The sequence below is a fragment of the Sinocyclocheilus rhinocerous genome, unplaced genomic scaffold (genome assembly GCF_001515625.1).
Source record: "Sinocyclocheilus rhinocerous isolate Xijiao unplaced genomic scaffold, SAMN03320098_v1.1 scaffold189, whole genome shotgun sequence".
NCBI classification, from domain to species: Eukaryota; Metazoa; Chordata; class Actinopteri; order Cypriniformes; family Cyprinidae; genus Sinocyclocheilus; species Sinocyclocheilus rhinocerous.
Genome location: NW_015667354.1, coordinates 1,471,555 through 1,492,073, shown reverse-complemented (window position 1 = coordinate 1,492,073; position 20,519 = coordinate 1,471,555). Strand labels below are relative to the sequence as shown.

Below are 20,519 nucleotides of genomic sequence, written 5' to 3'. Positions count from 1 at the left end.
TACAGAATATTTACAAAGATAGTGTGCTTTTTATTCTCATATTCAAGTCTTTCCCAATGGCATTGCTGGAATGCTGATTGTCCCGTTGTGGGGACAGTTAGCTTAAACATATGTACCCTGTGCAAATACCTGACAGTAACTTTCCATTGAATGGGAGTCAAAGGATTTGAGAGAATTTTATATAAACCCATCACCTAGACAGTCAGTCGCAGTGCTCTTTAATAAGTGGCAGGACATTTTGGTCCCAGTTCTCATCCCAGCGCTGCTGCCCGCTTTCCCTTAGATTCTTCCTGAAAATGCCCAGTTTCCCCTGATCACTAGGGAAGTCTGAAAACAGAAGCTACAGAGATAACAGAATTAGCTGTACGCATTTCATATTAGCAAGATCCTTAAAGGTGCAGTATGTAATATTGACAAGCTAGAGGTTGAAATAGCTATTGCAGTTCAAATTCACGCTCACACCGGTTGCCAGATTGAGGATGCACAACAGGAAGTGACAATGGGTGGCAACAAGACTTACATCGTAAGTTGATTTATCTGCGTTTTAATAAGCCTCTGATCATAGAGCCCTTTAGGTCGGGTAGAATCTGCGATCTCTGACCCAGTTTGTTTGCTTCAATAGGCTGTGTTTTCTGACAACTGGCAACCCGGGGTGTCAAAATACTACTGGGTAAACTGGCAGTGGGTGGAATCACACAGACCAAAACAAAAACAGACAAACCGACACGGAACACACATTTTCAAGTTGAACAACTGCCTGTAGGATCGTTTTTGGAAGAAACAATTATGTGAACTTAGCAGGTTACCTAAATATAAAAAATAACATACAGCACCTTTAAGAAAAAAATCTTGATTTTTGAATCTTGAGTCATATAGAACAGTTTTTAATTAACATATATCTTACCTTTAATTGTTCAGACAGCTCCTTGGAGTCTTTGAAAATGAGCCCATTTTCCTCATGTTTCACCAGTTCATGCAAGCTAACAAGATATAGATAATGAGCAGATGGCACCTAACATAACCTACACCTACTATAAAAGACCAGTCTCACAATCTTACCACTGAAAGTGTATGGCACAGACTGGTAGACAACATCCAAACATGTCAACCACTTTCATTGGAAGGTCAAGACCACTGGAGGATTTGTGCAAGCAGACCCCAAGATCAGCAGAACCTGTGCCGAAAAAATCATACTCCTGTTAATACGTGTTTTAGGCCAAGACATTGGTCTATGACATTTCTAAAGAGATCCTCTCACCAAGTAAAACTGGATAATCCTCTGCTTCCAGCCATGGAGTGCAAATCTTGATATGTTGTAATTCTTTAGAGTCAATCAGCTTCTTGTAATACTCCTTCTGAGGACCTTTACCTGTATTCATGTATCGCAGTGTTTGAAACAGTGTTGGTCCACAGATGATTTTATGGACATGTATGCATATTAAACATTGTGGTGTACCTGTAATCACACAGACCAATGATGGAAGTTTGTGCCCTGCCTCAACAAACTTCTCATACTCTATTGGAGACAGAAGGAAATAAATCAAATGTTAGAGAATACATAGTCTAATAGGTTTCAATACATAAATATGCAACTGCAAATTACAGAAAAGGTTGTAATACACTACAGTTCAAAAGGTCGGTAAGATTTCTTTAAATTGTTTTATTAAAAGTTTTTTGATTAAAAAATGTAGTAAAAACAGTAATATTGTGAAATATATTATTTCTATTGTAATATATTTTAAAATGTCAATTATTCCTGTGATGGCAAAGCTGAATTTTAGCTTCATTACTACAGTCTTCAGTGTCACATGATCCTTCAGAAATCATTCTAATATACTGATTTGCTGCTCAGGAAGCATTTCTTATTATCAACGTTGAAAACAGTTGTTCTACTTAATATTTTTGTGGAAACTGTGATATTTTTTTTGATAAATAGAAAGTTCTTTTTTTAAATAAAACAAATTGTACTTTTTTGTCTATTTTGGTCAATTTAATGCATCTTTGCCAAATATATGTATTAATTTCTCAACAACAACAAAAAAATCTTACTGACCCCAAACAATACAGTAGTATATATGGAGAGATAACATAATAACCTTCAAGAGCTTGTAAAAGAATTGAGAAGTCTTCGTCTTCTGAACATAAAAAACATAAATAATGAAAAGTCAGGACATTTCAGTTAAAGGAATGACGGATAGCATCCCTATATTTAGTGTAGACGGCACAGACCAGTCCAGCTGGTGCTGCTGAGAAGCAGAGCAGGTCGCCCAGAAGAGTGCGTCACAGCACCTGTCTGAGTATTACGCTCTGTGAAGGCTGTCAGTTCCATGTACTCCTTAGTGACATCAGGACTAAGAAATTACAAAGAGGAATATGTGAAACATTTATAAAATGCCAAAGACTAAATGGCGAGAGGCTATTACTGCTATTATCGTTTTCAAAAAACTTTAATGCCACTATATGCGTACCAGTAAGGAATGGGAGCAAATGGCTCTATGGGAAAATACTTACCTAGGCCTAAATGGTAAATAAGTACTGCCCATTCTGATAAACAGCTCATGTTGAAGTTTCAGAGGCGTTTCTCTAAATATCGGGGGTGGCTTGTCATATAATGTGGTCGCCCTACAATTGCAAAATTGATTAACTGGCTTGTCTTAAAAGTAAACTGTTTTACTATTATTGTTATTATTTAAATACGTATTTAATAATAATAAAAATGTAAATAAAATATAAAATATTATCTGATTCAAAATGGACATACTTAATATTCCAGTTTTTCCGAAGATCTTCTCTCATTGCGTTAGTGACACATAAGTTATGATCCGAGAAACATCCAAAGAGCTTCTCATACCTGCCAACAACACAATGCAGACAGGAATTCAGGAAAAAGGAATTCAGACAGTTCCCAAATATGCCTAAAAACACTGTCCTACCAGGATACTTTTCAGAAGCGTTACTTACCATTTTGCCATCTTAACGATGAAATTATTCTGTCCATGAGTAAGAGCCATTATGGTGTATCCGTAGTTGTGCCAGTCTATGATGAACTGGTTTCCCCTGAAACGACTTGCCACCCATGTCACTGCTATAGCTGGCAGTCCAGGAGGATTCTATAGAACGCACATGTGACTTAGAGTTTCACTTTAAGACATGATTACATATAGAAAAGGAAAGGCCATGACATGTGGCCAAGAATGGTGTCTCATATTTAGAAGTTGTGCTCTGCATTTAACCCCATCTTATTGCTGAACTGTTTATTATGCACACACACAGCAGTGAATAGTGAACACACACACACACACCGTGAACACACACCCGAAGCAGTGGGCATCCAATGCTGCGGCGCCCGGAGAGCAATTGGGGGTTCGGTGCCTTGCTCAAGGGTCTCACCTCAGTCCAGGGTACTGAAGGTGGAGAGAGCGCTGGATATTCACTCCACCCACCTACAATCCCTACCGGAACTAAGACTCGAACCTGTGACCTTCGGGTTACAAGTCCGACTCTCTATCCATTAGGCCACGACTGCCCCAAAGTATGAAATTACTTCATGCTTTGCTTAATACAAGTGAGAGATACCTGCATAAGAATATAGCCTTGGTCCTCAATCTTCATCAACACATAGAACAGCTGAAAAGTCTGGAATATCACCTTTGAAGCATACCTGAAAATTTTGGGGCCAACTGAAAGGCAAAATGCAGTTCACATTCTTTATATCAGAATGAATGTGCATGGACTTTTGTGCTTTTATTTTTTCTTTCTGTGTATATGTTTATATTACCTGTGAGCCCCTTTAGTTCTGAAATGGGAAGTATGTCTATCCTGTCATCCTCAAGAATGTCTTGATGAGGTTTAGTACCTATGCGAGCAACATGCCAGTGTTAGAGGTATAAAAACTTGCCCTGTGACCTGTATATGTAATGCACATTTAAGTGTTTATTAGCATGCCTTGCATTCAATCATGGGGGGGGATTTGACATCATGCATACAAGCAAAAAGTGGTGCAATGTAAAGTGCATGCGTTAAAATGTATATACCAAGGAAGCCAATTAGGGTGACATTGTATCCATGTCTGCTGAGAGAGAGCGCATGATACTGCATGCGAGGACTGCGCCCTATATCTCCCAGCACCAACACGCAAACGTTCAGATGTGCACGTTCATCTCGCCCCTTTAATCCACTGGCTAGTATAAAAATAAACACCACTACAGCAACTGGTAGAAGAGCCCACGACAAGCTTAACCCCGATGAAAGTCCTAAAAGAACCAATGAAACTGTCACTACAGCTACTGCCGCATTGGCATCCGCCATTGTGTTTTCCTGATTATGACGTGGCTGAATGTAGGGCAGAAAATTTAAAGAGACACGAACCACTGGCGAATACATGATACACATAATTATAACTACATTAATATTCTTCAAGAGCATGTCACTTCGTACATTTTAAATATTTTTTTATTTAAATAATTTCTTAAATAATACAGTTACCACTAATAAATACATTAAACATTTAATCCTAATATTTTTAGAGACGTGTCTGTAATTCCATTTATAACAATTAAAGGCACAATATGTAAGATTTTTTTATTAAAATAACCAAAAGTATCAAACTGAAACCACAGTCAATTAATCGATACTAATAGGCTAATTTAAAAAAAACACATCATACAGGCACTTCTTAGTTAATGGTATTTTATTGTTTAATTGTATTTAATGTATTAAACTTTCAATAAAACATTTGCAGTGAGTTTGTAAAATGTTTTTGTAAAATGTTTTATGCATGTTTTGGCCTGAGACACTTGGTGCTGGTATACATATTAAAAAATGTATAAAGAAAAAATAAAATAGTAGTCTGCAAATTCTTGTTCTACATCTCCCCAACTACAACTGTGGTCATTTTTATGTTGCTTTACTGTTTCATTCTTTAATAATTGCATGCCAAAATCATGACCAATACTATTTACTACCTCACTCTGCAGACATTTAAAAAAAAATCATAAAAAATTGCATCAAATTGTTTTCTGCAAACTCCAACAGATTCTTGTTCTACATCTTCTTAAGTACTAGCTGTGCTGATTTTCATGTTGCTTTACTGTTTCATTATTTAATCATTGATTTTTATTTTCTTTCTCTTTGTGAATTTTTTAAATATGTATACCAACACCAAGTGTCTCAGGCCAAAACATGCATAAAACATTTTACTAAAACATTTTACAAACCCATTGCAAATGTTTTATTGAACGTTTAATAGGCCTACATTAAATACAATTAAACAATAAAATACCATTAAATAAGAAGTGCCTGTATAATGTGCGTTTTTTTTTTAATTCGCCTATTATTATCGATTAATTGACTGTGGTTTCAGTTTGATACGCGGGCCAAAACATGCATAAAACATTTTACTAAAACATTTTACAAACCCATTGCAAATGTTTTATTGAACGTTTAATAGGCCTACATTAAATACAATTAAACAATAAAATACCATTAAATAAGAAGTGCCTGTATAATGTGCGTTTTTTTTTAAATTCGCCTACTATTATCGATTAATTGACTGTGGTTTCAGTTTGATACGCGCTCTTTTTTTAATGATTTGGAAAGGTTTAAAGCAGTTAAAGCGGCGGACCTGAGCCACGTGATGGGTTTGCTCTGACAAACAGCTTCGCCTTCAAAATAAGGAAAAAAAGCTACTGGACAGACCACTCGTCCATTAACTCTTTTAGCTGTTTATTTTGTATTCTCAAAGCTCTTAAAATGTGGTATCCTTTCCTTGTGATTCTTGTTCTCTCGTCTACAATTGATTTATCAAATCAGGATGTGATTGATAACATACTTATGAGTTTATCCAAGGGAATCACATACTTTGACACGCAGAGCAGAAACATCAACCTGGACGGTGTTGTTGGATACCTAATACTTCAAGGTAAGCCATTGTTTTACAGATTGGATTTTTTTAAATCACTTTGTTTACTCGATTTTTTTGAGTGCCACTTTAGGCTACGTTTGAATTATGAATTTTTTTTTCAACTTTATACTGATCGTAATTACCAATGTGCGGTATTTTTTTCACTCATGTAACTTTTAAGAGACTTTCATTTCAATGGACCGACATTGGACTCGGTTGTGAAATCAACTGAGCAATGGCCTTTTTAATGGAATTATATTTGTCGTTGCGCAGTCCGTTGAGGTTCTCCTCGCGCAATCAATATTATTCTGTTAGTTAACTATCATTTACCTTAACGACGATTGAAAAAAAAAACACTAAAGTGTTTTTGTGATTAGCCTACATTTGTGATATGTAAATCCAATAAAAGAAATAACAATGTTGTCGTTTTACCCCTCCGATAATGAACTGCAAGCGCTCGAGCAAGCAATGCACTGTTGGCTACTCCATCAGTTAAACGCGACCGATTCTGTTCATTTTTAGCGCACTCTGGCAGAACTTGTCATGTAGGATAACTTTTCTGATTACTAAAATGTTGTCTGAAAAGGATGTTTAAAGATGAGTGAAAACAAAAATGTATTTTAAAAAAATAAAAATTTTTGGGGCTGAACTTCTAAAGTAAACAGTCCATCAATGGTTCACCATTAGGCTTCTTTCCACTTATATAACTCAGCGCAGCTGCAGGAGGCAACACGAACTTGGCCGCATTCAGATTTTCTGAGTCTCTCTCAGCGCGCAGCTGCTGTTTCTATGTTGAAGAGACTGAACAAGAGCCTTTCTACTGCCGTCAGCGCTCTTCAGGAGACAGACCCCAAATACTTCAAAGGTAAGGCTCTTTGGGGGGAAGATCTATTCTAAACAGTCTAATAGTGGCACAGAAAACATGAACTGTTTCTGCTACAGAGTTTGAGCCCATTTTGGACAGCTCCTTCTGGTCCCTGCCTGCAGAATGGAGCTCCACAGATCCCTCACTTGTTTATACCTCAGTGAGGTCTATGGAGTGCTATGATGAGCAGTTGAGTGACAAGTGCATGACTCTCCTTCTAGGAACATGGTAAGAAGATTATAGCATAAAAGAAAAAAAATTGCATCAAAAAGTTATAAAAATCAGTCAATACCACAACTGTTATTTTATCGCAAGGAAAGACAATGGAACCCCATGTATTGTGACTAAGTCTTGTAGAGACACGATGACACAATTTGGATGTCCGCACTATTCCCTGTCCCACCAGCTACTGTACTTCATGATAGGAACGATGGTAACGCATCCTTAATAATCTTCACTGTAGTATTAGCAATTGACTGTTTACCCTTTGTTAAGAAGAGAAAGCATCATATTTTCTTATGTAAGTCTCTGAAGTAAATCTGTGTGGTTTCAGTCTGACACTTGTGTCCTCAGAAAGGGTGCTCCAGAATGCTCAAGGGGGACCTGAGATTGTCTCGTGTCAACATTACTGTGGAATATTATAAGAGAATCTTCTGCTCCAACATGATGAAAAGCAACCAGGATATTTTCAAGAATGTTATTACTGGCCAGATGCAGGACATCTTTATAGAAAACAGTTAGTATAAGCTATGTTACGAACAAAGTTAGTTATATATATAGTTATGAACAAATTATTGGAGAAAGATTTGGTTACATCTTATAAGATAATATCCACTTACTGTATCTTTTTTTTAATTAAATTATTTATTTTGCAGTTCTTTTATGTGGTTTAGTGGGATTCTCAGACTTCTATAAATTGGACTGGTTACAATCTATTCTAACATGGCAAGACCAAGAAGTAGGCTGTTTTGGCAAAGAAGGTGAGTTGAGTGCATTTTAAATATATATAAAATCATATCCTAATGTTTATCAACTGGATATTAAATAAAATCCTTGAACTATACAGGTGTGAATCACCTTTTAAACTGTATGTTGCATATTGGTTTTCCCCCTTAGAGGATATCTCCCAGATCTTTGAGGAATTCTTGGATGCACCCCACAAACGGGTGAAAAGAAGAGAAAAAACATTGACAGGTGTTTGTTTGCTCTTAAAGCAATAGTTCACCCAAACATAAAAATTTGCTGAAAAGTTTCTCACCCTCAAGCCATCCGAGATATAGATGAGTTTGTTTCTTTAGAAATTCAGCATTACTTGCTTACCAATGGATCCTCTGCAGTGAATGGGTGCCGTCAGAATAAGAGTCCAAACAGCTGATAAAAACATCGCAATAATCCACAAGTAATCCACACAAATCGTCCATCAATTAGCATCTTGTGAAACAAACAGCTGCGTGTTTGTAATAAACAAATTAATCGAGACGTTTTTAACTTCAAAAAAGTAATCTAGTTAAAATCAGGTGAGAAATATGTACAGATCAAGCACTATTTACAAGCATAAACTGTCCAAACTGGTTATTGTGATGTTTTTATCAGCTGTTTGGACTCTCATTCTGACGGCACCCATTCATTGCAGAGCATCCATTGGTGAGCAAGTGATGTAATGCTAATTAAATGTCTCCAAATGTTTTCCAATGAAGAAACAAACTCATCTACATTTTGCATTGTTTGAGGGTGAATCAATTTTTTTTGTTTCATTTTTGGGTGAACTATTCCTTTAATGTTGCAGTTGTTAATGTTCATTTTTATTTGGGTAATGTCAAGTGATTATACAGTTTCAAACTAACACATGTTTCTTTTCATAGATGGCTGCTCAAGTCATATGACAGGAGTTGCAGTGAGTGCATTAGGAGGTTTTCTCAACTATTACCTTTCAGAGCAGGACATAACGAAGAGACCCTTAATTTAAGGGCCATGCTTCATGATGAGATAATGGTGACAGAACTCAAGCCTGGCTCACACTACAGAATTTCTAGCCCGATTTAGAGAATCGGAGCAAAAATCTTGTCGAGCACCTCGATCGGTCCCGTTGTTCGGCTTTCCTTCTTTATCAGGCTTTACAGATACATTTAGTATTTATTCTTTCCTCTATGATCAATTTTCTGTGAAAGTGTAGTAGATTTAATGCTATGTACGTAAAAAAAACACATGATTCAAAGAAAATAAATAGAGGCAAATTTTTTGGGGAAAACCAAGAAAATGTATACTTATATATATATATATATATTAAAAAAAAAACTTCCAGTATTATGATACATTTCTTATTCTGAGGAAAAATGATCAAACTATACAATTTTAATGATAATGAATTGTGCATAAAAGGTTAAATATAACCACGTTTTATTTGAAAACAGAGGTTAATTTTCATTTGTAGGTGAACTATTCCTTTAATGTTGCAGTAGTTGAAAAAAAAAAGAATTATTATTTAATTAATGTCACATGATTATGTGTTTCAAACTAACACATGTTTCTTTTCATAGATGGCTGCTCAAGTCATATGACAGGAGTTGCAGTGAGTGCATTAGGAGGTTTTCTCAACTATTACCTTTCAGAGCAGGACATAACGAAGAGACCCTTAATTTAAGGGCCATGCTTCATGAGATAATTGTTACAGAACTAAATTTCCTTCTTTATCAGGTTTTATAGATACATTTGGGATTTATTCTTTCCTCTATGATCAGTTCTCTGTGAATGTGTGGTAGATTTAATGCTATGTATGTAAAACAACATGATTCAAAGAAAGGCAAAGAGAAAGGCGAATTTTCTTCGAAAAAAACAAAACAAGAAAATGTACAGTATTATGATACATTTCTTATTCTGAGGAAAAATAACCAAACTATACAATTTTAATGATAATGAACTGTGCATAAAAGGTTAAATATAGGCATATGCTATTATTTTAATGCAAACAGAGGTTAGTTAAAATGAACAAAATGCCCTTTGTTGGTGAATATTTTCTCTTAGTTTAAGCTTTCATGTTTGGAGGGAGTGGACCCCTGTGGGTTCTTTATTATAGAGAAAGCATGCTTAAAAATGCATGTTTGAATTCAGTCCAGAAACAGCATGATCTCTCCAAAGCTGCTTACAAAGTAGCCACGTTGAGATGTCTTATTAGTCAGACCTCCAGCCATCCATGAAATCAGGGAAAGAAAATTGTGGTCTGTGGTGAATATTTGCCCAATATCTTGTTCTGATATAGCTATATGATGTTTAATGATTACTCATTCCACCCTGTGACTTCACAGAAGAGAGCTTTTATCAGGCGTGATTCATACGTGACGGTGTTCCTGCCAATGTGCATGCGGTCCTCCTCCAGAGGCTGCTCTATGATGGCAGGCACATCTTTTCCGTACACTAGAGGGGAGGGTAAAAAAAAAGTAATTAGTCCCATGGAGAATCTCGGGATTGAAAATGAATTAGTGTCTCAGCTTTCAAAAACCAGCATTTCATCCCCACCGAATTAAACAATCGAAACAAGATTAGATTTTGATACTTTGCGAATTACTGGAGGATTAAAGCTCTGCGTTGACACAGTCCTGCTACATACGAAACCGGATACAGAGCCTGTTTTAGAGGTACTATCAGTGGGATCAAACCATTTTTTTAGAGGATGTACTTACATTCACAGTGCTCAAGGAACTGAATGCACTCTTGCACCACCGAATCCCTGAGCATGATCATGTGCTTGGCCATGTTTTCCAGCAGTGAGAGAAAACATCTCTTAGCATAGAACCACGTGTCTGTTCCAAGCTGAAAACATAGGATGTCAGTGTCATGTCAAGCACAATGACTACATAATATTACATGAAAATCATTTCAGTGAAACAAGTAAACATCAGACTAAAAGGAAGTGCAGTAGCAATCCAGTGCTGTACATCTACTACAGTATCATGAGATCAAGAATGCTGAGGTCCTTGAGTAACACTATTTATGCAGCTGGAAACAGCAAAGACCTCTTCAGTGGATATTTGTGGATACACAAAAATAGCATGTTGATAACTGTATCAGAGCAGGACTAAGATAAATACAGCAAGTAAGGAATGTGAAAGTTTATGTGCTGTCTAAACTCAACTAAAAATGGCTATTAAAAACATTAAATGAAATATTGATTACCTTTTTGTTGTATGGCTCAAGGCTTTTTATGACACGAGAAATGCCAAAGTCATAGTTCCCTTTAGCACAATACAAAGTCCTGTAAGAAATTATGCATTGTAAGTTTTACAAGTAATTCACATTAAGAATAGGTGTCTTTAAAATGAAAGGTATGGATTATCTCATTTTATTTGGCATACATATTGTTCAAAAGTTTAGGGTCAATAAGATTTTCTAAAAGTTTTATGAAAGAAAAAGAAACTTTTTTCAATGTTTTTAAAATGCTGCTTAATATTTTTGTGTAAACCATGATTTTTGATTTTTTAAAAAAAAATCATTCTGACACCAGACTTTTGAATGGCAGTGCAATATACACAGACTGCTTTTACAATGTCGTCTTATGTTATTATGATATTTCAGATTTGTGTGATATTTCAAAAAGTAAAAAAAAAAAGTGAAAACAGTATCTGTACGAACTGTATAAGATAAATGTTCATAGAGGATGTTCTTAAGAATTGATTTAACACAATTGTGTAAAAAATAGGTAAGACTTTATATTAAGGTGTCCTTGTTACAAGTTACATGTACTTACTATTATAATAACAATAAATTATGCATAATTACATGCAAGTAACTCTAAGCCAAACCCTAATCCTAACCCTAACCATATAGTAAATACATGTAGTTACTTAATATTACTCAGTACTTTCATGTATACATACACTGTAACAAGGACACCTAAAAATAAAATGTAACCTAAATATATTGTACATACCCTATTACAAGGTTGACAATACACAGATGAAAGATTTTTTTGTCTGGATCATCATACGAGATTTGCTCCTCTTCTTTCTCTATCTTCCTCATCAGTTCCTCTGCCTGTACACGCACAGACGCAGACCCGAAAGGTCAAATAAAAATAAAAAACACAGAAAGAAAAATATGATGAAACAAAGCTGTTCCAGTGGTATCAATTATAGTTAAATAAGATTAGAATTTTTACCTCTTCATTTTGGCTGGTCATGATATATGACACGCACAGGTTAGCAAGGACAATCGCACTGACGTTAAGGATCTACAGGACAAAATGTGACTGTTAATTAATTGTGAGGATGCTAATAACAGTAGACACTCTTCGAAATAAAACAAAAGAATCAAACATCATGCCGCAAACTCCATGCAGTCACACAGTAAGACTCCCAAGAGTCACAGATCATTTTACCGAGGCTTTTGTTTTGCAGGGACACTCTTGAATGTTACACTGTTCCAGCTAGCAAGCAGAGGAGCAAAGAACATGTTTTCATTTGAAAGGTTTAGATTTGTTAAATAATTGTCTGCCAAGTACGGCCAGATGTCACCCACCATCACAGAAGACAAATAAAATATTATTTATATATTTATATTATAAAATATAATAAATATATAAAAATGTATATAGTATGTAAAATATTAGCAAAACAAATTAACAAAATAAATCGAATGGCTCTATTCTGTAATTTTGCATGCACAAGTTATTTTATTTCCTAATATCCATGAGTCAAAGAAAACTAGGTCTTATTTTACAGTTTTTAAAAAACACATCTGGAGCACTGTTTATGCAAAATACCGTATTACTGGTTGACTGATTTAGGTTATTGTTATCTAGCACTGAGGACTGACTCCGTTTTTGGTCATTTGTATTTCATAAGTTATCATTATTATTTTATTTAAATGTGGACTTGGCTTTTATGGAAAGGCATTAGTCTTTAAAGGGACTCAAAATACATTAAAAGTGACCAGAAAAGCACATTCGGTAACATTAAACTTACATTCTCATAATGCTTCTTAACGATGGGCTCGTAGAAGCCAATGGCTTCTTTATATTTGTTGTCTTGCATGAAGAGCACATGAGCAACATTAAGTTTCCAAGTGTCGTGCTCATTACAGAACTCCAGTGACTTATGGAAGATCTTTTCCACCATGCTGTAGTTCTCACGGTTCCAGTAGATTCTGGCCTGTGCCATTAGTACAGGGATGTATCTTAAGAAAAAAAAAAAAAACACAAGTATTTGTGTATGGTGAACATATTACATGTTTACATAAAGAACAGAAATTTATGGATGAATCTTTAGTAATCACCTTTTTTGTAAGTCACTTCATACAAAGCATCTGCTAAACGCATAAATGTAATCAATGTAAATGAATCTTACATTTACCTCTCAAGAACCTCGTCATAGTCTTGGACATATTTTTTTAGGGATTCATCATCCCGGTTGTGCCTTGCTTCCTGCACCTTTGAGGAAAGAGTTTTTAGAGTTTTTAAACTAATTAGCCATTTCAGTGCCAGACATACTGATATCATAATGGTGTATTCAGGGAGTAGCATTTGACACAAGCAGGCATAAATGCTGTGAATTGTTAAAAGGCAAAATGCCAAGCTGTAACCTGTTTCGTAACCTTGCGCAGTTGCTCAGTCAGTTTTCCAGCAATTTCATCAAATTTTCGGAAAGCCTACGTCAGATGAAAAGTCAAATAATTCAATAACAAATGCTCACTAGATACTTGCCAAGACTCTGGAAAAGATCACTTACTTCCTCAGGTGCTGTCTGACATGTGATCATGGCATCCAGGAACTCATAGAGGTACTATAAACAGGAGAACAAAACTTTAGCCCTACCGTCTTGATGTGAGTTCGGACTGATATGTCAATATGCATGAGGCAACTCTGCAAGTATCACCTGGTGTGTTATTACTTGTAAATGCCTTATGGCCAGAGGAATCAATCAATGTGGACGTTATTATTGGAACGACTATCTGGGCTAATGAAAGTGGAGACCTGTATATACATGATTAAATTTTCATAAAACTAACAATGCAAATACTACGAGGCCGAAGGGAAATAAAACATGAAATTGCTACAAAATCAATACTGCCTTACCGGTTTGAGAAACTTGTAAGTGAGATGAGCATTTTCAGCCAAGACATCTGCAGCAAGGTCAAAGTACTATAGACAACAAAAGCAAAGAACCCTCAGACACCCCTTAAAGAAGTTTCTTTAAAGTTTCTATGAAAGCTAAGGTGCATAATTAATATACCCCTACCAAACAGTTTCCTGATTGCTAAGAACTGTTAGCAATGAAGCACACTAACCTCATATTTACAATAAAGCAATAGTAAGTTGCCAAAAGTGACAGGAGGAAAGGGGTTTTGCTGAAGGAGAAAAGCAAGTTTCTCAAAACCCTCTGTGGGCTTGGTGTCCATGTTCATTAGGGCCTGGTTGTGAAGAGTGACTGGATCCAGCTCCTAAATGTAAAAAAAAAAGGACAATCATCAGTTCTTTGGTTGACAGACTTTAAACAATCAGAATATGGGCCAAATTTCAAATGTAAAAGCTTTTCTTACACAGAAATAGACTAAGGGAGCTAATTAACAAATTATTGACAATTAACTATAAACTATCAAATGTCTATATGGTAAATAATCACTGACATTCCATTCGTTCCACTAGGGGGCAGCAGACAGCTATGTTCGCTTGTCCATTTCTCAGAACAGATATGAAAAATCCCATGTATGCATAAACTAAAGACTTCAGCATGAAGGGTTAGCCTATCTATCTGTAAACTAACATTAAAACTGCATTGTATATTTGTTAGATTTCAGATAAATAAGCACATTCTGTCTATATATAGGCCCTCTTTTCAGGAAATTACATAACCCTGTAAATACATCTTTGCGCAGTACCCTGAATTCTTACTCAAATCTGGTACATTCCTTGTACTAGTCCTAGCTACAGATTCAGTGTTTAAAAAAACCTGTCCTGCGGGAAGAAACAGTGTATTTAATGAGTGCTTATGTAAGATGGATCACTGTTTGGACTCATTAACTTCGAGGTGCCAGCGCAAACTAGCACAGAGACATGTCCCTGCAGCCCACCATCATTCTAGCCAGCAGGTGTGGGCTTATCAGCTCTCACAATACAAACCCCTGCAGAAAAGGATTAAACCTGCACCGGAATCTCAAAAACAGCTAATTCCCAGTGCATAATTACAGGCAATCTGGTGGGGATTCCAGAAAATTAAACTTGTATTGTACTATTAAAAGGCAGTGCAAATGACTAGGTAATTTTCTTTCTTCTGAAATAGATGGCACATGGTCTGTCAATATAGGATAAAAGTTCCTCAAGCGTGCATGTGAACTGGCATGCCTATGACATTGATTCATAAGAAGCTATCCTGCAAGAGTGAGCACGCTCAGATCAAACAGCATAACTAATGAGGAAAATATTCTCTTGACAGGCATCTGATCTTATCCGACAGCCTTTGTTTGCTGCATTGCTATAGAAATGAGAAAACAGAACTCGGAAAAAGTTTTACAGCAAAATCACCTGGAAAAATACTGGAATAAAATAGTAATGAGCTATAAACATATTACCAGGTGTTTTTAGTGATCAAATTACAATCGGACAGCACTTGAAAACATTAAAAGTCAAATGCAAATGCACCTAATATGATAAGACTGCAATCGGATCACTGAAAGTACTTTCGAAGGTAGTTAGAGATGGTTTCTGATTTCATTTCATTAAGTATAAATGCGACAAGGTGTAAATGCTAATGCATTTTGATTAAGCAATATATAATTATTACGCTGATTAAGTACTATATAATGAGGTTGAGCTACAAATAAAAATTATCCGTCACTTTGATGGACTAGGTTGTAAATTTTCTATCGTGCTCTATTTTTATCAGTGTTTAAAGAGCTTTTGCAGCTTCTTCTTTTAATTCTGCTTGCACAATGTGAATAAGTCAACAGACACTGAGGTCTTGCAATCTGCTCGCCAATTTAATGAACAATATCCAATGTATTATTTCACTGAACTACACTTACAGTCTCTCATTTCTCTCCCCAATTCCTCAGTCACGTCTCCTTCATGGTGTGTTTTTGCCGGGGCATTTTAAACCTAATTTTTTTCTTCTTTTTCTTCATATCTAATCCTTATTAGCATCCTTTACACAATAGACCAGATAGATGTTTTTTGTTTTATCCATAGATAAGAATTTTGAATTATCCATTATTGTATTAAAAAATTCTGTGGGTGGCAGAAAATGTATGGTTAAAGCAAACTATGATGTAATACATGAGTGCCATTCCATTTCGAATGGATAAGTGAGATACATTTGAATGCAATCCTGCTAAACAATATCCAGATACTATCCGGATACAAAATCCATGTGAATGCCAAGTGTCAAGGGGGGAAAAGTGTTACCACAGAGGTCACATTTTTAGTACCTCTTCTGATCTGGGGGGCATGTCAGTCAGTGCTTCCTGTGCAGCAGCATCTGCAACAAAAAAAATTAGATATATGAGGCCATAATCACTGAATTACATTCACTGAAGTTCAATAGTAGCCGTTCTGTAGGCTAAACTATGCAGAAAGCCACTGAGCAAAACATAGTCTGTGCTGTAGACGTCATGCTTAATGCTAAATGCAAAGCCACTAGGAATCCTGGAAGGCCATAGATTCTGCTAATGGATTTGCAGTTTATAATACACTATGAATAAATAGAGTTCACATCAAAAAGCACATGATAGGAAGGCGCCTACGTGAAACATCAGGCCTGGTGGTTTATCTATACTTACAGTTCTTCAGCTGGTATTCAATAGCTGCTTTCAGATTAAAGGCTTCAATCAAAGCAGTTTCGTGCAGGACGAGGGTGTTGCCGACACTTCTTACATCAATGCCTTCTGTTGTCATTCCAATACTGAGCTCTATAAACATAAGAGTCACTCATTGAAATTCACTCTATAGCACAGCAAGTCTTGCAACACCTAAAGGATTTTCTGATACAAATACCTGGATGCTCTCTGATTCCACGTTCAATCATTTCTGCAATATATTTGAGTGCTGAAGCGTACTGCTTTAAACTGTAATAACAAAGTGCTATATTGTAGGCCAGATCTGTAACAAAAAAAACAACAATCAGAGTCCAGCACAGTTTGTCAAAAGGTCTCCATACCACATTCATTTCCATTAAAAAAAAATCTAAATTACTACCCTTACGCAGTGCGGTCAGCCAGTCAATGTTATGTTTGTAACTCTTGGCAGAACAGTTACTGGGAGAAACCAGTGTATGTGTTTGTCTGTTTTGTCTATTAAGCTTCTGCATGTAGACACCACAAACACACAGAGTTATAATTCAATGGAACCAGCGCTAAAGAAAATCATGCTCACCTGGCTGGTAGCCCAGTACATTCATGGAGGACATAAACTTTTTGCAAGCCTCTTCATACTCGCCCTCCTTATAAAGCAAACACCCGAGATCCACATCATAGTCTGGATTGTCCTGAGGCAACTGCTCAACCAGAGTCTGGAGAAGCAAAACCAAAAATATTCCAACAAAATAAACAGTCGCTCATGCCACATTCTGTGGTCAGATGGTGATTCATTTTCCACATGTGCCATTGCTCAGAGTTCTTACCGGATTTTTCATGTATATTGTGGTCTTAATAGGCATTCGAACACTTAAAGGGAGTGTTCACTCAAAAATAAAAATTATTTCATCGTTTACTCGCCCTCATGTCAAAACTGGTACAACTTTCTTTTCTTCTATGGAACACAAAAATAAGTTATTTTAAAAAGAAAAATAAATAAGATTAGACTTTAAAAAAGTAGATTTTTTTTTTATTGTACCCTGAACCACTACATTCTTAAACAATTTTCCAAATGTGTTCCACAGAAGAATTATTACAGTCATAAATTGTGGTTTAGAATGACATAAGGGTGAATAAATTACATCAGAAAGAAAAATGTTACCTTTGCACCTGAAAAATCTTCCTCTCCATATTTGATGGCAGCTTGCAGTTTAATCATCTGTTTAGAAATGGGATGAATAATAATATTTATTTTTAAAATCAGCATCAATAAAATAAAATGAATGCAATTTGACATGCTAGTAATAACCATTCTTTCAACTGATGTACACTACCATTTAAAAGTTGGAGGCTTTTTAAATGTTTTTGAAAGAAGTACTTTATGCTTACCAAGGCTGCATTTATTTGTTAAAAAATACAGTAAAAACATTAATATTGTGGAATACAATTACAATGTACAATACATGCTATTTTAATCCATTGTAAAATGTAATTTATTACTGTGATGACAAAAGCTGAACTTTCAGCAGCCATATACACACACACACACACACATACCATATATATATATAACGTAATGATTTTATATTTGAAATGGCTAAACTGAGATTTATTAGTTATTTGTTGGTTGGATTCTTTCTCTTAACAACAGAGAACACAATTTAAAGCACAGGACGTTTATTGATTGATTCAATGTAAAGAATGTGTTCAGTATGACTGCTGTAACTTACTTTAGTGTGTTTCTGATGCTCTTTGCTCAGAATATGAATTGCGTCTCCATATCGCCCTTCTTTGATCTCATAAAGAAATAAATAAGGATTAGTATAAAGCCAGTCATTTCGATAAAAAGAAAATTGCTAAACGTTTTGCTAAAAGTAAGAATGCAAGCAAACAGCATAGACCAGCGGTAACTAAGCTAAGTTAGCCTGTTAGCTTGTGCAGCTAATAACTCACCATTTTGTACACGGTGGCCGTGTATTCGCCGTCTTTAATCGTTGTTAGCGGCATTATCGAAAACAAACGCTACATGTAGCTTTACCCCATAAACAAAAACGTCAAATTAAGAAAGCTGAAGATGCAACCCTTCTGTGTTTTCAGAGACACGACGCAGCCATCCTGTATCTTAGCAACCGTCCCAGAAACGGATGTGACACAATCATTATATTGGGTCTCTGGTCTTTGCAGAGACTGAAAGAACTAATTTCTGCTTAAACAAATTCTGTATTTTTAATACATAAGATACAGCATTGGAATATATTGTCAATTTATGTCAAATTCTTCATACACACACACACACACACAAAATTTTATTAATTTTACATGGAAATGTCAGAACACACTTTAAAAGTGCATGCTAACTAAAATCATACGAAAACGATATATTTTTAAGCATTACATAAGCATTAGGCTACACAGTCACAAATGAGCAAACAAATTCTTACAGAACTCTTTGGACCTCAAGGAAGAGTTTTGAAATTCAAACCAAAGTGGCTTGCTCATACAAGCTAAGGGTTTGGAAAAGATGTGTGTGATGAGGGAATGCTTTAAAACAGGAGGGAGTGTTCTTCAGTCTTGGGACAGACTGGTGGAGCAACCAAGACACAGAACTCCAGGAGTACTTTAAAGAGCACACATCTTCCCAAACTCTCTGACTGGTATGTAAATATGGATATGTAAATTTACACACTTCTATAATTCCAAAAGTGTAGGTTGTTTTGGCTGAATTTCTTTTAGTGTAAAGATTTCATATTTATATTTCAAGAAATGCACATACTTATGTACTTTATGTAAAAATAGATATATTTAAATTAAGTTAAGTTTAAACATAAATGTTTATTTCTTGTTTTTATTCTATTTTCACATGCACGTTGTTTTAAAAATGTAGCTTTCTTACAGACCATGAAGAAAATGTCATGCACAGCTATCAGGCAAGTCGGCACAGACTGTGCCCTGAAACCAAATATGGTCTTTATGCACCAATATTATTTTTAGGATTAAGATTAATAGTGAGTTTAGTAGCACAGGGCTTGATTTATCTCTCAGTAAACATACATCATCTGCTTAGAGGAGAGGAACAGACCAGGGCAGTTATTTCACCATTTTCAAAGGGAGGAAATGGACTTTCAGTTATTAGTTTCAATAACTACAGGTGTAGTTTAAGTTTCTGGGTGTACTTTTGCAGGAAACATAAAGAACCAGAATGAGTTTCAGGGTGAGTCTGTTGTTCCTGACCATGACTGTGGTCGTAGTCTGTGGTCAGAAGAGACGCCTTGCAAAAGAGGAGTGGAACTATCGTGATGGCTGTAAGTGGATATATGTCTTTTTGTTTAATAAAACACACACTGGTTGATTTATGCGTTAATGTTCTTGCTGATATGCTATTAAGGTTTCACAATTTTTGGTTCAGATGAACCTATATATATATATATATATATGTATATTAGTGCTGTCAAACGATTAATCGCATCCAAAATAAAAGTTTTTGTTTACATACTAAATGAGTGTGTACTGTGTATATTTATTATGCATATATAAATACAAGCACATGCATGTATATATTTAAGAGATCTCGTTTGATCCATGAGAAATCTGGTCACCCTATATATACACCTGCAAAACAGTTTTAAGGACGGTTCATTTCCTTAATTCACACATTTTTTGCAGATGTGACAAAAGGTAATGTGTATTCACCTTAGTATGACTAGTTGTGCTGTCCAAGAGAAAAGTAGCTTTCATGGCCTCTGGGAAGGTACAAGCTCCATACAGAGACTGGGCATAGTAAAGTTTGTAGTCCTCAACCTCTGGGTGAAGCTGTGTCAGCTGTTCATAACATTCTGCTGCATTAGTGAAGTCCTGCATGTGGTAGTAGCAATAGCCTAGGAGAGACAGAGCAGCCCTGGACTGGACATAAAGAGAGAGACTGTCACATAAAATATAAATTATATATATATATATATATATATATATATATATCCA

General features: G+C 35.7%; 3 protein-coding genes across 4 annotated transcripts in view; 1 reads left to right on the top strand and 2 right to left on the bottom strand.

Annotated features, from left to right (window-relative positions):
* Positions 1-7: 7 nt before the first annotated feature.
* On the bottom strand, positions 8-4,317 carry LOC107733873 (chitobiosyldiphosphodolichol beta-mannosyltransferase-like). Its single transcript, XM_016545705.1, has 13 exons — positions 4,035-4,317; positions 3,779-3,856; positions 3,577-3,680; positions 2,962-3,110; positions 2,762-2,851; positions 2,512-2,622; positions 2,230-2,351; positions 2,097-2,135; positions 1,457-1,516; positions 1,259-1,369; positions 1,060-1,174; positions 905-980; positions 8-340 (listed from the first exon to the last, which is right to left on the bottom strand). The coding sequence occupies exons 1-13, from the start codon at positions 4,306-4,308 to the stop codon at positions 203-205; spliced, it is 1,467 nt and encodes a 488-aa protein (XP_016401191.1). The 5' UTR covers positions 4,309-4,317; the 3' UTR covers positions 8-202.
* Positions 4,318-5,683: 1,366 nt separating this feature from the next.
* LOC107733838 (UPF0764 protein C16orf89 homolog) lies at positions 5,684-8,733 on the top strand. The gene is made up of 8 exons (XM_016545642.1): positions 5,684-5,920; positions 6,615-6,767; positions 6,845-6,995; positions 7,083-7,200; positions 7,341-7,503; positions 7,643-7,747; positions 7,884-7,933; positions 8,630-8,733. Exons 1-8 carry the CDS (start codon positions 5,752-5,754, stop codon positions 8,648-8,650), a joined length of 930 nt encoding a protein of 309 aa, XP_016401128.1. The 5' UTR covers positions 5,684-5,751; the 3' UTR covers positions 8,651-8,733.
* A 901-nt stretch (positions 8,734-9,634) lies between these two features.
* The window catches only part of LOC107733869 (tetratricopeptide repeat protein 30A-like), a 12,156-nt gene continuing 1,271 nt past the window's right edge, over positions 9,635-20,519 (bottom strand). The window contains exons 3-20 of one of the 2 annotated variants that reach the window (XM_016545697.1): positions 20,235-20,444; positions 17,707-17,763; positions 17,125-17,260; positions 16,747-16,851; positions 16,533-16,661; positions 16,182-16,231; positions 14,046-14,198; positions 13,834-13,899; positions 13,487-13,540; positions 13,341-13,406; positions 13,112-13,188; positions 12,725-12,935; positions 12,139-12,186; positions 11,920-11,991; positions 11,692-11,795; positions 10,938-11,016; positions 10,445-10,574; positions 9,635-10,178 (exon numbers count right to left, since the gene is read on the bottom strand). In XM_016545697.1, the coding sequence (XP_016401183.1) occupies positions 10,042-10,178; positions 10,445-10,574; positions 10,938-11,016; positions 11,692-11,795; positions 11,920-11,991; positions 12,139-12,186; positions 12,725-12,935; positions 13,112-13,188; positions 13,341-13,406; positions 13,487-13,540; positions 13,834-13,899; positions 14,046-14,198; positions 16,182-16,231; positions 16,533-16,661; positions 16,747-16,851; positions 17,125-17,260; positions 17,707-17,763; positions 20,235-20,444 (1,884 nt within the window). In that variant the 3' untranslated portion in view covers positions 9,635-10,041. The remainder of the gene's footprint in view (positions 10,179-10,444; positions 10,575-10,937; positions 11,017-11,691; positions 11,796-11,919; positions 11,992-12,138; positions 12,187-12,724; positions 12,936-13,111; positions 13,189-13,340; positions 13,407-13,486; positions 13,541-13,833; positions 13,900-14,045; positions 14,199-16,181; positions 16,232-16,532; positions 16,662-16,746; positions 16,852-17,124; positions 17,261-17,706; positions 17,764-20,234; positions 20,445-20,519) is intronic. The other variant, XM_016545698.1, reaches the window with a different exon arrangement.

Bases quoted from the DNA above. Each gene is read 5' to 3' on its own strand.
- LOC107733873 (XM_016545705.1), bottom strand. From the start codon at position 4,308: ATGGCGGATGCCAATGCGGCAGTAGCTGTAGTGACAGTTTCATTGGTT. The intron at 2,852-2,961 runs GTAAGTAACGCT...TGTTGTTGGCAG, and splicing joins ATCGTTAAGATGGCAAAATG to GTATGAGAAGCTCTTTGGAT. The intron at 2,136-2,229 runs GTCTGTGCCGTC...TTTTATGTTCAG, and splicing joins CAGCAGCACCAGCTGGACTG to AAGACGAAGACTTCTCAATT.
- LOC107733838 (XM_016545642.1), top strand. From the start codon at position 5,752: ATGTGGTATCCTTTCCTTGTGATTCTTGTTCTCTCGTCTACAATTGAT. The intron at 6,768-6,844 runs GTAAGGCTCTTT...TTTCTGCTACAG, and splicing joins AGACCCCAAATACTTCAAAG to AGTTTGAGCCCATTTTGGAC. The intron at 7,504-7,642 runs GTTAGTATAAGC...TTTATTTTGCAG, and splicing joins GGACATCTTTATAGAAAACA to TTCTTTTATGTGGTTTAGTG.